Source organism: Cibotium barometz, chromosome 11, assembly GCF_041138505.1.
Source record: "Cibotium barometz isolate CiBa-2024 chromosome 11, ASM4113850v1, whole genome shotgun sequence".
NCBI lineage: Eukaryota > Viridiplantae > Streptophyta > Polypodiopsida > Cyatheales > Cibotiaceae > Cibotium > Cibotium barometz.
The window spans coordinates 56,997,872-57,013,126 of NC_141056.1; the positions used below are offsets into that span (position 1 = coordinate 56,997,872).

General features: G+C 41.9%; 2 protein-coding genes and 1 long non-coding RNA gene across 4 annotated transcripts; all 3 read right to left on the bottom strand.

Moving 5' to 3' along the window:
* Positions 1 to 577: 577 nt before the first annotated feature.
* On the bottom strand, positions 578 to 2,345 carry LOC147634369 (putative LRR receptor-like serine/threonine-protein kinase At1g56130). 2 transcript variants are annotated; one of them, XM_086805513.1, is made up of 5 exons: positions 2,148 to 2,345; positions 1,856 to 2,066; positions 1,494 to 1,746; positions 1,180 to 1,330; positions 578 to 1,082 (listed from the first exon to the last, which is right to left on the bottom strand). In XM_086805513.1, exons 1-5 carry the CDS (start codon positions 2,343 to 2,345, stop codon positions 714 to 716), a joined length of 1,182 nt encoding a protein of 393 aa, XP_086661639.1. In that variant the 3' UTR covers positions 578 to 713. The 2 variants fall into 2 exon arrangements, with proteins under 2 accessions (XP_086661639.1, XP_086661638.1); XM_086805512.1 differs by having other exon boundaries at positions 1,847 to 2,066.
* On the bottom strand, positions 2,322 to 3,872 carry LOC147634370 (plasmodesmata-located protein 8-like). Its single transcript, XM_086805514.1, has 3 exons — positions 3,060 to 3,872; positions 2,606 to 2,734; positions 2,322 to 2,483 (listed from the first exon to the last, which is right to left on the bottom strand). The coding sequence occupies exons 1-3, from the start codon at positions 3,859 to 3,861 to the stop codon at positions 2,461 to 2,463; spliced, it is 954 nt and encodes a 317-aa protein (XP_086661640.1). The 5' UTR covers positions 3,862 to 3,872; the 3' UTR covers positions 2,322 to 2,460.
* A 9,943-nt stretch (positions 3,873 to 13,815) lies between these two features.
* On the bottom strand, positions 13,816 to 14,603 carry LOC147634371 (uncharacterized). The gene is made up of 2 exons (XR_015266889.1): positions 14,265 to 14,603; positions 13,816 to 13,948 (listed from the first exon to the last, which is right to left on the bottom strand). It is a non-coding gene; the product is annotated as an uncharacterized LOC147634371 (long non-coding RNA).
* Between the last annotated feature and the right edge of the window lie 652 nt (positions 14,604 to 15,255).

Below are 15,255 nucleotides of genomic sequence, written 5' to 3' on the forward strand. Positions count from 1 at the left end.
CTAGCTGTGTCGTGGCCAGGGTTGCATGCCCTTATGATGAACTGGCCTCGACAAGGGAAACTTAACCTCGGTTGCAAAAGAAAGTCTATCTTGATATCTGTGTTGATTCTTTGTTGTTCATGATGATGACACCTCATCTTTATGAGTAAAGTAGTTTTCAATACCACCAAAAAAACAAATATGCCTCCACTTAGGCATTTGCACACTAGCTACACTTGCTATGTAGTGACTTCCACAAAGTTTATGTGAAGAGGGGATTATTCACATTGCACATTACAAACCCTTATCTCTTAAGACCAGCTGCTACATCTACTTCAATGCTTAGAGGAGATGCTCACTCCTCTCTTTCTGGTCATGAGGAGCCACTTGTTGACGTGAAGGTCGAACAAACACCGTCGAGAGTTGCAACAAGAACGTCGCTTAGAGCTCGTTGAAAAGATGGTTGGTCGCTTGATTTACTTTGAAGCAACTTCAAAAAGTCCTACTTCAAAAAAATAAGTGATGGAGAATGTGATAGCCTTTCTCTCAAAGTGACATCATGTGAGAAAACTAGACTGAGCACAAGGCATATACAAAGTGTGCAAAAAGAATACCGAATTAGGTTGTTAATATTATCACGACCCAAGTGGGTACTGTATATATACAAGAAGGTGACCTTTGCCACTGCTTAGGAGCTACCTCAGTCTCAATCAATCATGCAGTAATACATCATCCTAAGGTATAAATGCCTCTAACGAGGGTCGAGGGTCTATCTGGGAGGCACTTGGATTTCCATGACTAGAGCCACACCTTGAGGAGGGGGTCTCGAGTTCCCATATTGGGTACGCTGCTTTTGTTGTTGCGGACTCTGGACTAGGATTCAAACTAATGAGGGTTGGTTTGGTAGGTTGTGCCAAGATCTCAGTTTGACCGCATAGCATCGTGCACACTCGTGACATGGATGGCCTCAATTGTGCCGTGGTTTGAGTGCACAAAAGAGCTACATGTACTACTTTCATTACTTCACCTCCGTTTTCTATTGTGTTAGGGACCCTTGAATCCAGTAGGAGCAATTGCTGCTGCCGTTCACGTAATCTCCATGCCTGCAAATTATACAGAGATCGATCCTTTCAAAAACGACGATCAACCTGCACTTTCAAAGCCCTCATATATGGAGCAAGTTGTCACAGCAGCACTTACCCATTCCAGCAAGTGTTGGTTTTCTAATGGCAATCTATAGTCTATGACTCTTCTGCCGCTAACAATTTCCAGCACTACTAGACCAAAGCTGTAAACATCAGCTTTCTGTGTCAATTGCCCGTTGATGGCATACTCCGGTGCAAGGTATCCACTGACCCATCAAAAGGTACAATCAAGCAATATGAAACAAAATCCAAGTCAGTAAAAGTTAAGCATGTAATGTCACAAGTCGAATCAAACATATATAAATAATGTTCAGTGAGAAGCTCCATAATCGTACTAAGCTGTTAGTATGTAGTCGTGTGAAAGTTTACATGGTGCCTGCTATCCTTGTGGTAATATGGGTGACATCGTCCCCAAAAAGCTTGGCCAATCCAAAATCCGAGATCTTGGGATTCATATTACTGCCCAACAGAATGTTGCTAGCTTTAATATCTCTGTGTACAATCCTCGCGTGCAAATCTTCATGAAGGTAACACAAGCCCCTTGCTACGCCAAGGATTATTTCAAATCGAGTGGGCCAATCTAATGCTAAAACTGAATGATTATCCGTTCCCATAGCATGATCTGCACCATAACTAACAAAATACAAATGTAATAGCTGTACCGAACTTATAAACGAATCAAAAAAAGCAAAGGTTGATGAAGAAGGAATATTGCGGTGTACCGATTTTACCAAATAAGAGGAAGTCAAGGCTCCCATGTGGAAGGTACTCATAAACTAGAAGCCTTTTTGATCCTTTCACGCAGTATCCCAGTAGTTGGATCAAGTTTCGGTGTTGTACACTAGTGATGAGCTCTACCTCGTTCACGAATTCGCGTTTCCCTTGACGGCTTCCAGAAGATAGCATTTTGATTGCCACTTCTCTTCCACACTCTAGATTTCCCTGGAACAGCGAATCAGATTGGACGTGAGTGATAATTATTCTTAATCTTAAGGTTGTTCGAAATGCTGTAAACACACGGACCTTGAAGACAGGACCAAAACCTCCCTCTCCTAATTTGTTCATAGGGTCAAAGTCATTCGTTGCCTTCCGCAAGGCCTTCAAGGAGAACTTTGTTGGGAGGCCCTGTACCTGAAGATCGTCTGGTAGTTGGTTGCACCCACGATCTATAATTTTACCAAAACAAATTGACGTTGCAATAATTACACAAGTATCAATCATAAGGACCAGCTGTGCTAAATGGAGAGATGGAAGCAATTTAGGTGAAGTTTGTTTGAAAACGTTTTACGCCACGTATTCTCTCACGACCCTCGAAATATTTACGAGTAATTGACGATCAAAATGCAAAGTCAGGCATGGCTGCCAACGAGAAATGAACCCTATTAATGATAATGTTGTCATGGAGTTTTCATCACTAATTATTAAATGAAACTTCCTTATGCCTAGCAATATATACTGAGATTAAGATGGGAGGAGCCAACCTGGCTCGTGGTTGCAGTTGGTTCTCTTTCTTCTGTACACAAAGATGGCTGCACCGAAAGTTGAAAGCAAGAGAAAAAAAACTCCCAACAAAGATACGGAAATCGTAATCCTCCGTTTTGTCTTGGAATCTGGAAAAGCATAAGTATTATTGTTTGAAAAGGGTTGAAAGTTGGGAAAAAAACATATATATATATATATATTATAATGCATAACAAAACGAACCCCTCTTAAAAGATCAAATTGTAAAAAAAAAAAATCCTGATAAGGGTCAAAGCAGGCCTCAAGTGTTTTAAATTATTCCTTAAACAAAAGTTAATATATATTTTTTTGAAGAAATCTTTCTTTCTAGCCAGCTAAAATTACGGCCTGATCGGGTACTCTCAAAAGCGGATGATTTACAGTTGGTGGGAAATTGCTGGAAGGTAGGAGCAGGCGCTGGTGCAGATGATTTACCGTTGGTGGGAAATTGCTGGAACGTCGGAGCAGGCGCTGGTGCAGGTGGTCTCTGTATGAGGGTGAGGGGAGTTCTGCCGAAGAGGTAGTAGCAGCCGACGTAGTACATCTCACCAGACAGAGAGTTGTTACAGACCTGGGTGAGGCTCAAGAGACCCTGGGAGAGGCAAGAGGCACACTTCGACGCATTGAGATAGCCTACGCACTGCGCAATTGCATAGGCTAGCTTGGAAGACGTACCGTTGTGCCCATTAACGTCACCGCTGCTATTAGAGGCGAAGCCACTCTGACTATTAGGAGCCTCTCTTTCTGTGGCGTTCAGCGCAATGGCTAGATTCTGTTGGTAAATGTAGTCTCGGTCTCGAGATGAAGAACAGTTTGAGTGCACATGCACCGTGTCATCACTAGTGTCTTGAGTAAAGCTGTAACTCTCCATTCGAAAATAGCAACCTCGGAGCTGGATTCTGGTCCCGACAGATGCAGGGCACCAGTCAACGCTGATGATCTGAGAGACGCATGTGGCGCAGTCGGAGAAGGAGAGGTCGCCGCGGCACTGGTACATGGCATACACGTTGGTGGCATTAATGTAGGAGGAATCAGTTGAGCTGATGGTGGCGGTGTGGTATAACGATGACTCCGCCTGCTGTGGAAAGGTGCTCAAGAGAGTATCAAGGTTTCGAGCAAAAGAGCTGTTGCTCGCATAAGTAGCCGTGTTGCAGAAGCCATATATAAAATCATCTAGATAGAGCTGGGCGTCGATGGGTATCATCAATATTGGCGCCCCGCAGATAAGAAACGCCATGATCAGGCGTCGTAGAAAAGCTCGCGCTGGAAGATTAGACATTCTCACGAGTCAGTAGCTAGCATTGCAGATGATGGTAGCGATCCCCTAGCGTCGCTCTCAGCTACAGAACTACTACTGCATGTTACAGAACACAATAATTCAGACGCCCGCTTACAACCAGCGCTGAAATTTGAAGGCTGGCGCAGCAAAAAACCCCCCTAAGGCTGGGTGGCAAGAACTGAAAAAAACCCTCAGGTTCTTCAGAGGAATATGTCCCAGGTGCAAAGCAGTCATAGAAGATGGGAGACATGCCTTCTCAGAATGTCCTGCCTTGAGGGAGTTCTAGGGGAAGATTGGTAGGTGGGTGCCTTGAGGGAGTTCTAGGGGAAGATTGGTAGGTGGGTGGAGGATAACTTAGGAGTGAGAGGGCAATGGTGGGATTGGGTTTTGGAAAAGCTGATGAGATTGATTTGATTTTCTGTATCATTAAGTATCTGTGTATGTGGGTGCTTTGGGTTTTTAGGAATGAACTAATTTTTGGCACAAGGAATACAGGCCGCTGAAATTATGTTCAAAAGTGTACATTTTTGTTGGGCCATGTATTATATCAATAGGATAAATAATAATAGATTTACTAGGTCATACATGCATTAAGACTCGTTGTTACCTTTTGAGCTTTTGAGTTGTGATAGACTTTGTAAAAGACAGGTTTGTTGGGTTGTTACCTTTTGAGCTTTTGAGTTGTCAAGATAGACTTTTTTGTAAAAGACTGTTCATCAGGGTTCGGGAAAAGACGGGTTCGCTTTAGTCTAGAACTTGTTCAACTTCTGGAAAATCCTTCTCAAATTCTTATGAGAAGGAAATAAAACCCTTTCAAATTTTACAAGTTTTAGTTATATTTTCTAAGTTCACATAGAAAATGCCATCTCAAAAATAACAATTTCCTTCTCATTTAGTGGTGAAAAAGATTTAGTTCCTTTTCCCAAAAATTGTTTTCCAGAACTTGCTGTTCATATTATATTATATATATAAACCCAAGGCGTTGAGGAAAGTGAAATTTTTTAAATTCGAGGGGTTAGCGCTGCAAATTTCAAGCCCCCAGCTTTGAAGAAGAGACCTTTGTTACAATAGAGGCCGCGTTCAATTACGGAGGGGCAATTTGAGGCGTGTAGGTGACTGCGTCTTAATGAGGTGTCTTGACTTCAAAGTCGTGACGTGTCGGATGCTACGGAAGTATAAGGAGCGGTTGCCAGGCCTTAAATTTGAAGCCTAGCCTAAGGTTTAATGTGTGTTTAATTTTGAAAACTTGGTTTAAATTGCGGACATCAATTTGCAACTTTGCATGTTTTTTTCAGGCTTCATTTTCTAAATTTCAACATATCTCAAACAAATCCTGATTTTTTTCAAGCTTCATTGTCGAGATTTCAAAACACCTCAAACCTAACCAAAATTAATTCAATCTTGTCTTAAAAATTTTAAAACATCTCAATTGTATCCAAAACGCACCCTCGGTCCATTTAGAAGTCAATTTGGAACTTTACATCTCAATTGTATCCAAAACGCACCCTCGGTCCATTTAGAAGTCAATTTGGAACTTTACATTATTTTAAAGGTTCGTTCGACTTTTTTCAAACTTTGCATTTTTTTCAAGCTTAGTCAGAATTTCACCAATCCTATCTAAATTTCAATCAAGCTTAGTCAGAATTTCACCAATCCTGTCTAAATTTCAATCAAGCTTTTTCAAAACATCTCAGTCATATCCAAAATGCACCTTAGAAGTCATGTTACAACTCTTCAAGCTTAATTCAACAATGCCGAAATTTCAAAATGTCTTGATCCTATACAAATTTATTCAAGCTTGTTCTTTAAATTTGAAAGCATCTCAGTCCTATCCAAAATGCATCCTAAACTTTTTTCCACTTAGATGTTGGCCCTTATGACCTTACGTTGTTCTATCTTAAATAGGCTATTTTTACAGTCTACACACTACCTAGTACCTTATATCATTTTTACAAGTAACAAATGTGACTAACTATTAACTTGTGACTTAAATGTATTAACATGTAAAGTACATTGTCATTGTATTAGACACACATCCATGGCCAAACACACACAATACATATATAAACCTCGGGATATATATATACCTCTAGGGTCCTATATCTGATGAAACCCCACACCTCAACCTTGGGCTTCATTTTGACACTTTATCATTTTTGAAAGGTGCTGCTTTTGCAACCTTTTCTTTATTTATAAAAGTGTCAAATGAAGCCTAAAATGCTTGTGAAGCCCAGAATGGGCTTTAAAATTTAAGGCCTGGCGGTTGCTAAAATATGTTACAAAGACACCCGGCCGCCCGCCCGCTGCCAAAGGCAGTGCTGAAATTCGAACACTTCAATTATTGGCTACCTTTGAAAGCTGGAAAGCTTGTTCAATTTTGAAATCCCCAAGTAGGCCTTGAATTTGAAGCCCAATGGAAGGTTTCATCCAAAAGTTTTTGAAACTTTTCCTATTTACTTTGGACTTCAAGATGGTGATTTGTTTTAATCTTCAACACATTACGCTAACTATGATAATCATGAGTTCATCTAACAAAAGCAACCCAAAATGCTATGCTAGGGTCCAAAGTAAGCTTATTTTGGAAAATAATTTGATATTCAATTTCACAATGACAAGGTAAACTTTTTGGCATTAGTATGCTGACAAGTTATATACTTGTACACTGCTATTAAAAGTGCCAATAAAGGTCACCATTGGGGGAGAACAAGGGTACATTTGAAAAAACGTTGCTAGCAATAGTACAATGCCACACTTTTGAAATGAGTTGCTTGAGTTTACATAGAAAGGAAATCTTTACACATATATGTTTTGTTGTTGTTATTGTTGTGTGTGTGTGTGTGTGTGTGTGTGTGTGTGTGAAGAGATAATATATACATATACAAACACTATTAATATCTATGTAGAAACATTTCACTTACCCTCATATCCACATACTTTGTGGGCCAAAGTAAATTAAATTTTTCATCATTCAAAAGCTTAAAGTACAAAGATTAAAAGATAGAGTTCAAGCAAGAAAAGTCAACAAGTACAAGCTTGCATAGCCTTTCGATGTAGTCCTTTGGATCTCACATGAAACTTCATTACTTCTCTAACAATGTACTACACTTGTCCACTGGATCTCACATAGATGTTCATTATTCAACAGTGTACTACACTTATGTCCAATGGATCTCACATGGAACTACATTACTTCTCCAAAAATATACTACACTTATGTCCAATGGATCTCTTATTGAATTGCATTACTTCTCCAAAAATATACTACACTTATGTCCAATGGATCTCACATTGAATTGCATTACTTCTCCAACAATGTACTACATTACTTGCGTCTAATGGATCTTACATGGATGTTCATTATGTCTCCATTAAAGTATTGCACTTATGTCCAACATCTAACCCCCACAAAAAACCATGGGAAGACAAATGTACTCTTATACGACCTCATCGGAACCCTTTTTCCAATGCACATTTATCTCTTCCTATCAATAAGTGACTCCCACACAAATTATGTAAAGGTTCCATGTGTCCATCATCGAAGATATACTTAATCTCTACCCTTTTTCATAGCTACATTTATCTCTTCCTCTCAATAAGTGAATCCCATACAAATCATGTAAAGGTCCATGTGTCCTTACATCATCCAAGATATACTTAATCTCTACCCTTTTTCATAGCTAAATTTAATATCTCTTCTTCTCAATTTTGACTGAGATTTGTCCCAATGAATTATCACACACACACATAGGCGTCCACACACATGCTTTTATATCCCCTAAAGTTTTTACACCCTATACCTGGCTTGGGCTTCAATATGACACTTCATAGTTGCAACCTTTAGTAAAATTTGAAGCATCCTTTTAAGCCTAAAAGGGCCATTGAAGCCTAAAATGGGCTTCAAATTTAAGTAATGTCCCCAAGGTTGAGGGTTCTCTCAGCAACCTCACAATTGATTGTAGTCCACTTCACCACCTCTTTTCAACGCACAGCTGGTTTACTTTTGGTTTCAAGAAACTAGGGCTTCCAGTACTGAAATTTGAACCCTTTAGAGGCCATCATGGTCTTTGGTCTTGGGTCTTGGGTCTTTGGTCAAGCTTCTTGGGAAAATAAATCTAAGCCATCAACAACCTTTCTTTTTAAAGAATATACCATCCAATATTGACACATCAACAATGAGAATTTTACTCAAATGAAAACAAATGAGTTGTGATGCATTTTGGTTTTCCACATAAAAGCTTTGTGTAAAGGCCGCCCTGAGTTGGATTTGAGTCTTCCACGCAAAAGCTTTGTGGGTAAAGGCCCCCCTGAGTTGGATTTGAGTCTTTCTATCATCAAGCCACAACTACATTCTGCTCTGAATCAGGAGAGTGTCTTCATCTGAAACTCAAAAGATATATTTTAGCTCTTGTTCCGTAAGCCACCTGCATTCAGAATTATTCCGTATATCTTTCCACATCTGTATGCCTTTTTTATGGAGCTTAAAAGCATGTTTATATTGTTCTGCATAGATGTTGTCAGATAGCGCTGAAGAGAACCAAATGGAGTCCAAGTGTAAAATGTGGGCATGTTTTCGAGTATTTCTGTGTAGTATAATTTTTGGTTTACTTCTATTCCATGCATGCCATATTGATTTGACCAACGCACTTCCCTGAGGTTTGATGGTGATTTAAAAAAATTGTCATGAGAGGTAACTTTTTCCATCTAGGGAACTTTGCTAAACTGAATTGGTCGAGATTGTGGTACAGTAGAATTGCCCAATCAGCATCTGGCATATTAAAACTTCAAACAATCTACTTGGCTGCCATATGGTCCGCAATGCCTGTAATATTTGGCAGATCCAAACCCCCCTGATTCTTGGGTTGTGTACATACATTCCAAGCCACTTTTGGGAATTTATCTTCTTCTGCATTTTTGAACCATAAAAAATATATGCATAGTTTCTCCAGTTGTTTCAATCCTGAGTCAGCAGTTGTTGGTCTGCAGCTTTACGATCTGGGATTGGCCTTGGAACAGGATAGCAAGCCCTCGGTTGACCTGGATTCTGCCATTCGACATGGTTCCTCAGGAAGCTCGCTTCGTAGCCACCATTCGACACATGACCTGTAGCTTCTCTTCGAAGGTCTGTAGTTCGGCTTGTAGCTTCTCTTCAAAGTCCAAACGAATATCTTTGAGAGCTTCCTGAACGGCCGACCTAACAATGCCTTCTATATCTTGGGCTTATAATCCAAGCGTAGAAGGCTGTGAAGTGATTTTGGTTAAATGAAAAGGCTAATAATCCATGCGTAGAAGGCTGTGAAGTGATTTGGGTTAAATTAAAAGGCCGGTCCCTAGCGTGCCCGGCCTCTACCCTTTGATTCGGGACTTCTTGTCAGCTGCTTTCCCTTTGATACGGTATTTCTAGAACTTGTCAGCCCCTTCCCCTTCCTCTTTCCCTTTGATACTGGTTTTTGGCTCGTCAGCCTCTTCCCCTTTCCCTTTGATTGGTGGGGCTTTCGACAGAACTAATTACACCTTCGTTAGGTAAGATGCGTTGGTCTGCAGCTTTGGTCTGCAGCTTTGACTTCTTGGAAGCAGATTATGATAGCTCTATTGCCATCAGTTAGTCCTTTGGTATTGTAGGATAAAATATTGAATTCAGTCTCATAACTTATGATTTTTAGGTGAGGGTTTTGATGACCCTTGAGGTCTCTTCTTTGAAGGGATTGGGGAAGTCATTCCTCCTACCTGAGATTGCCTTCTTCTCAAAGCAATTTGATCAATGTTAGACTTCCCTTTTTTTCTCATGACCTGTTTTACTACTGCCAAGGAGGGGGACTTCCTGCTCTATGAAAGGGAGAGATTCTTCTTTAGCTTGAGAGCGGCCTGGCTTTAAATTAACTTTTGTTGCATCTTGGAAGTCCATGTCTTCTACTTCCTTTTCTAGGTCACTATCCTGGAGATGTGTGCTCGGGACTTCTTCATCCTTGTCTTCACTTGATGAATCCTTGTTGACTTGGGAGGGGTCTGTTAAATCTACTAGAAGAGGGGAGAATCTATTATGGTTGATTCTTCTAGGGAGATTCCTAGGGGGCTGATTGTGATTTGATACCTTTCCCCTTCTACCTACCTATTGAAAGCCTTGGCTGTCCTCCTTTGTGGTCGGTTGTTGAACGGGCCCCAGAGGTGGTGGGGGAAACTTAATCGGGCAGTTCTCCTAATGAAGTGTTCCTTTGAGCCACAGTGGAAGCAAGTGTTGGGCACATTCTTGAAAACCAGAGGTTGTTCTAAGATTGTGTCTGATCCTACATTTATATATAGAGATGAAGGGAGTTCCTTACTTAGATCAATCTCAATTAGATCTAGAGGGTGCCACCTGGGGTTAAGCTCTGAGTTTGCCCTTACCCCCAAAAGACTTCCTAATGGTTCTAGCAGTAGCTTAGTAAGAGGATGGAGATGCAGTGGAAGATTGGAAAGTTTTACCCAAATAGGACACAGGGAGGGTTTGGTGCCTATCGGAGAGAACTCAGGGGTCCACGGGAAGAGAGAAAGGGGGGAGTTTCTGAGGACTCATTGTCCTACACCCAAACCATGAAGAGCTATCCCTTCTTCTTTAAACACAAAGCAAAAATATTTATTAGGTAAATATTGGGTACATTCGACTACCAAGCCATGCAAGGGACCAATTGTTTTTTCTAATCCATGATTTTAGGGTTTCTGTGCCGCCGGAGGCCTAGGTCCATAGCATAGACCAATTAGGGCTCTAGAATGGTAAGTTTTCAGCCATTCCTGCACTAGATTAATAGGAAGAGTGACTGAAACCTTATCGTTTTTGTTTATTACAGCTTCCCCTCCACTAGGTCCATCGCTTCTAGTCGGGTTATGTTTCGGTGTTGTTGGGTGGTGTTTTTTTTTTTGCAAATTTCATCAAGTGTTGCTTTTTTTGCAAGATTCAACCATGAGAATGGCGACTTCTCTTTCGAGCAAGAGGGTAATTCTGCACATGAAGGTATTTTTGATGATCCAGATATGTCTAAACCTATTGAAACTAAAGTTTCACCTCATATGCTTCCTAAAAATAAATAAATGAAGGGACAAATTAATGACAGGGAAGTAAAGGCATACAACAACCTTTCTATTTTTTCAAGATACAATTATCATGTGTGGCATCGAATCGTTTATTTTAGTTATACATCCATAAACAAAAGAATTGCATAGAATAACAATGCACTGAGACAAAACTCTACATGCACAGATGAAAGTGGAAGTGATTGTTTTAGCTTTATGTTAGAGCATCAGCTCTTATTGCAAATAGCAGTGGGACAAGAGGGCAGCCCTGTCTAATGTATCTACATAACTCAAAGGATTCTATTAGAGTACAAGTCACTATAACCTTGGCCCATGCATTACCAAACAAAACATGCACCATTTTAATGAAGTGGGGCCCTAGCCCCATGTCTTTGAGGGATAGTAAAACAAAACTTTCTCATTGCAGTTTGTTATAGGTTTTTTCAAAATCAATTTTGAAAAAGATAAAATCTTGTTGTGTTTGTTGGGCATACTTAACTCCATCCCAGAGAGCTATAATGGCATCCAGAATGAATCTTCCTTTGATAAATCCTTTATGTTCAGGTCTTATCCATTCTTGCAAATGGCCTGATAAGGTTTGGCTAGAGCTTTGGCAAAAATTTAATAAGCTGTAGAGAGCATGGTGATAGGTCACCAGTTAGCTATATCTTTTTTAGCCCTTCTCTTGTGGATAAGTTTGATGACTCGTTAATTTATGGAGATTGGGAGAGATCCAAAAGTGATGTATTCTTTCCATACCTCTAGAAGGGGGGAAGTACGAAAATGTTTAAAAGTTTTGAAGAACTCTCTGGGTAGGCCATCAAATCCAAGACTATTGCTGTTTTTCATAGCCATGATGGCTTCTTCAATCTCCCCTCTTGAGAGGTCACACTCCATGGTTTCTGCCACACTCTTAGGGATCATTTTTCTCCTACATTTAGAAATAGTTTGCATAGCCTTATATCGATCTTTTGAGGGGGCTTTTCTGATAGCAAAGACCTCAGAGAAGTGATCTTTGACTATTCCTAGGTTTTCAGCCTATCGATTCATCGCGATTGCCATTGTGCTTCTTATGCATTGGGATATGGTCTTAAATGTTGTCTTCCTTTTTAGGATATTGAACATCTCTTTAGAGGGTCTCTCCAATTTCCCTGCCCACCACCATTCCCTAAAGAACATTTTTAAATGCTGACACTACATCTCATCCTCTTTTTAAGCTGATCGGTAACTAAAATTAATGGGTATTGGAGGCAGAGCTATCCTTGATTTATTCTCTATTCCAGAGATTGAAGCTCCTGGAATTTTTGATTCCTCCTATTTGCCCTTATTTTGGTAACTTCCATATTAAATCTAGATTGCTCCTAGCAATTTGGGAGTTGGAATAGCTTAGGGTCTGTATGGAACCATCCATACCTAGCCTTGTGGGTTCCTTGGGAGAAGGAACATAGGATAAGATAGTGGTCTAAGAGTGCTATGGTATATTAAACTTTCACTTTGGTGTTAAGGAAACTATTAAATAGAATTGTTGAAAAGTAGCAGCGATCTAGCAGCCTTTCTTGGTTGGTTCTCAAGCAGCCCATTTCCCCAAGTGACATCATGGTCACATGCCATGTCATGAAGGGAGTGCATGCCTTTCAAATCAAGCCAACTTGTCCTTTCTATACCTCTTATAGTTTGACCTAAATTCAAGAATCTATCTTGTGGAGATTCCACCATATTGAAGTCTCCTACAAGAATAATTGGGTCCACAAAATGGATGAGACTCCCAAAGATTATCTTTGGTGCTTGCCGGACCCATGGCATAAACTGAGATCTCGTCATCTTTGTGGTCCCTGAACACGATACCAAGCCCTCGGTTAACCCGGATTCTGCCATTCGACATGGATGGTTCCTCAGGAAGCTCGCTTCGTAGCCACCATTCGACACGGCAAAGTCCTCAGTAAATCGGCCTGTAGCTTCTCTTCGAAGGTCTGTAGTTCGGCTTGTAGCTTCTCTTCAAAGTCCAAACGAATATCTTTGACAGCTTCCTGAATGGTCGACCTGTAAGACCCCCGACCCGTAGGGCGGGGGAATCCTTTTGATAGGCAGTTAAGTCTCGTGTTATTTTCCGATTGACGACACCTCGATCTCGTAGAAATACGAGGTTACGAGCAAACGGACGGACCTAATTCTATCTCGCAGGGGAAGCGTAGTCATCCTGAAGGAAATTCTAACCTCCAGCACGGAATGTGCGTGGAGATGGAACAAGACCCACACTTGGTTCAAGGAAGCCAACGCCTTTTTCCCCCGTATTCATGAGGCACGGCCGCTGGCTCGGTCCCCTAAAACAAGTCTTGTTCGTGACTCTACTATTCCCTAAATATCGTAGGTTACGACTAGTAGAAAGCTACCCGACTGATCGGGTCCACCCATCCTTAGAATGGTACCGTCAGGGCATCCATTCTCCCACTTTCCACACACTCACCCGTTCAATTGTTTCCTAATTAAGTCCTACCACACTGTGAAACACTTAAAAACAAATTCCTTTGTTAATTAATTACACTTGATTCCTTAAAGAAAGTCTTTCTTAGCACAACATTGAAATCAACGAGCATACTTATAGTGAAAAATATTTACAAAGACCCTGAAACCGGGCCGATATTCCAATCCAAACTCATGTCCAAACCATAACCATAACCACAACTACATCGATAATCTAGAATTCGATCTTCCAGCCTCAACCAGCTGGGTAAACCTCACGGACCGTCTCCCCTCGTCGTCAGCCAGCCGATGAGGGCCAAGCCGTCCTGTCACCCCCTCAGGTACTGACGCTTGTACCAAACCCTCTCGCTCTTCGGAGGGGACGTCTCCTCATGAGGTGGGGGTTAAGTCACCGCGCTAGCCTGGACCCACAGAACTAGGCAGCATATATACATCACCCTGGTGGTGAAAACCAATTCCCAGTGGCATAGGAGGGGATTGCCCTGGGCCGACTCCCGGCCTCGCTATATCCTCCGCCCGGCTACACAGGCAAGCACGGAGTTAGCTAAGGGGGGGAGAAGCTGTACCTGCATGTTAGCAATAAAGCAACAGTATATCCAATAAAAAGAGACATAGCCTTTATTCAATGAATTCACACATTAACAAAAACCATCGTTTCGGAAAGACAATGATTCAAAAGCAAGATTACTTTCCTATAACTTTACTTAAGAGTAACCATAAGGTACTTTAGGCCATCTATACTAGGGGTTTAACCTTGGTTCCTTTCCTATTATTACGAATCTTTGCATTAAGCTTCATAAGAGAGAATTTTACTTAAAACTGTTTAAATGACCAACCTGGTTATCGTTTTCATGCCTATTCACTTCAAGAGGGGCGAAGTCGATTGCAGGGACGCGATTTGCTTCATTCCCTCCTTGGGCAGCGCGTGGTTCTTCAATTCGGCGGCGTTTCGGCGCCATAGGAGCACTAGAGTTTTAAGAGGATAGAGAGAAAACGAGGTGAATATAAGAGGTTGGGAGCGTGGAGAGAAAAGAGAGAATTCTACTGGTTCAAACGGATTCGAAAACGGAGTCCGTTTGGGGTAGGAAAAGCTTGTTGGGCTTATGGGCAGGAACGACCTCTTAGCCTAAGTTTAAGTCGCCGCATATGGGGGGGGGAATTGAGAGGGGTGTCCTTAACTTGGAGAGCTCTTGAGAAGAGTGTACGTCTAGGGAGGCCTAGGGAAGAGTAAGGCAAGGGTTGGAGGAGAGGCACACTTTAAGTCTATTCACACGGGGGGGGGGAGAAGAGTGTAGGACATGTCCTAGAGCTTGAGAGAGAGCTTGCGCGTAGGGGCTTGCTGGGGGCTTGTCTGGAGAAGGGGGCTGGGAGGGTCCTTTTATAGGTGCTGGAGGGTGGACGTCCGGGTACGGGAAGGTGACACCTGGGTGGTGTAGGTGTCCGGGAGAGGGTGTGGGCGTGAGACACCTGGGGGTGGAGGTGTCTCGAGGAGAGAGAAAGTGTGACACATGGGGGTGGAGGTGTCCCCAAGAGAGAGAGAGCGCGACACCTGTGGATAGAGGGTTCTGGGAGGAGGGGGTACGTGTAGGGGTGTGCTGGAGGGTGCGTCTAGGTCGCGTACACGCTTGGGTGTCCCGGGCAGATTGTCGGTTTTTTTCACGGGCGGCGCCCGTGGTGGGGCCCACGCCGCCCGCCCGCCGTCGTCCGGGGGGGTCAAAAATATTTTTTGACGGAAATGTCCGGCCTTGCCCCGTGACCATGGGGGCGTGTTTCATTCGTTGATTAGATGCCTGGATAGTTACTATTTTTGGTCGAAAGTTCGCAGAT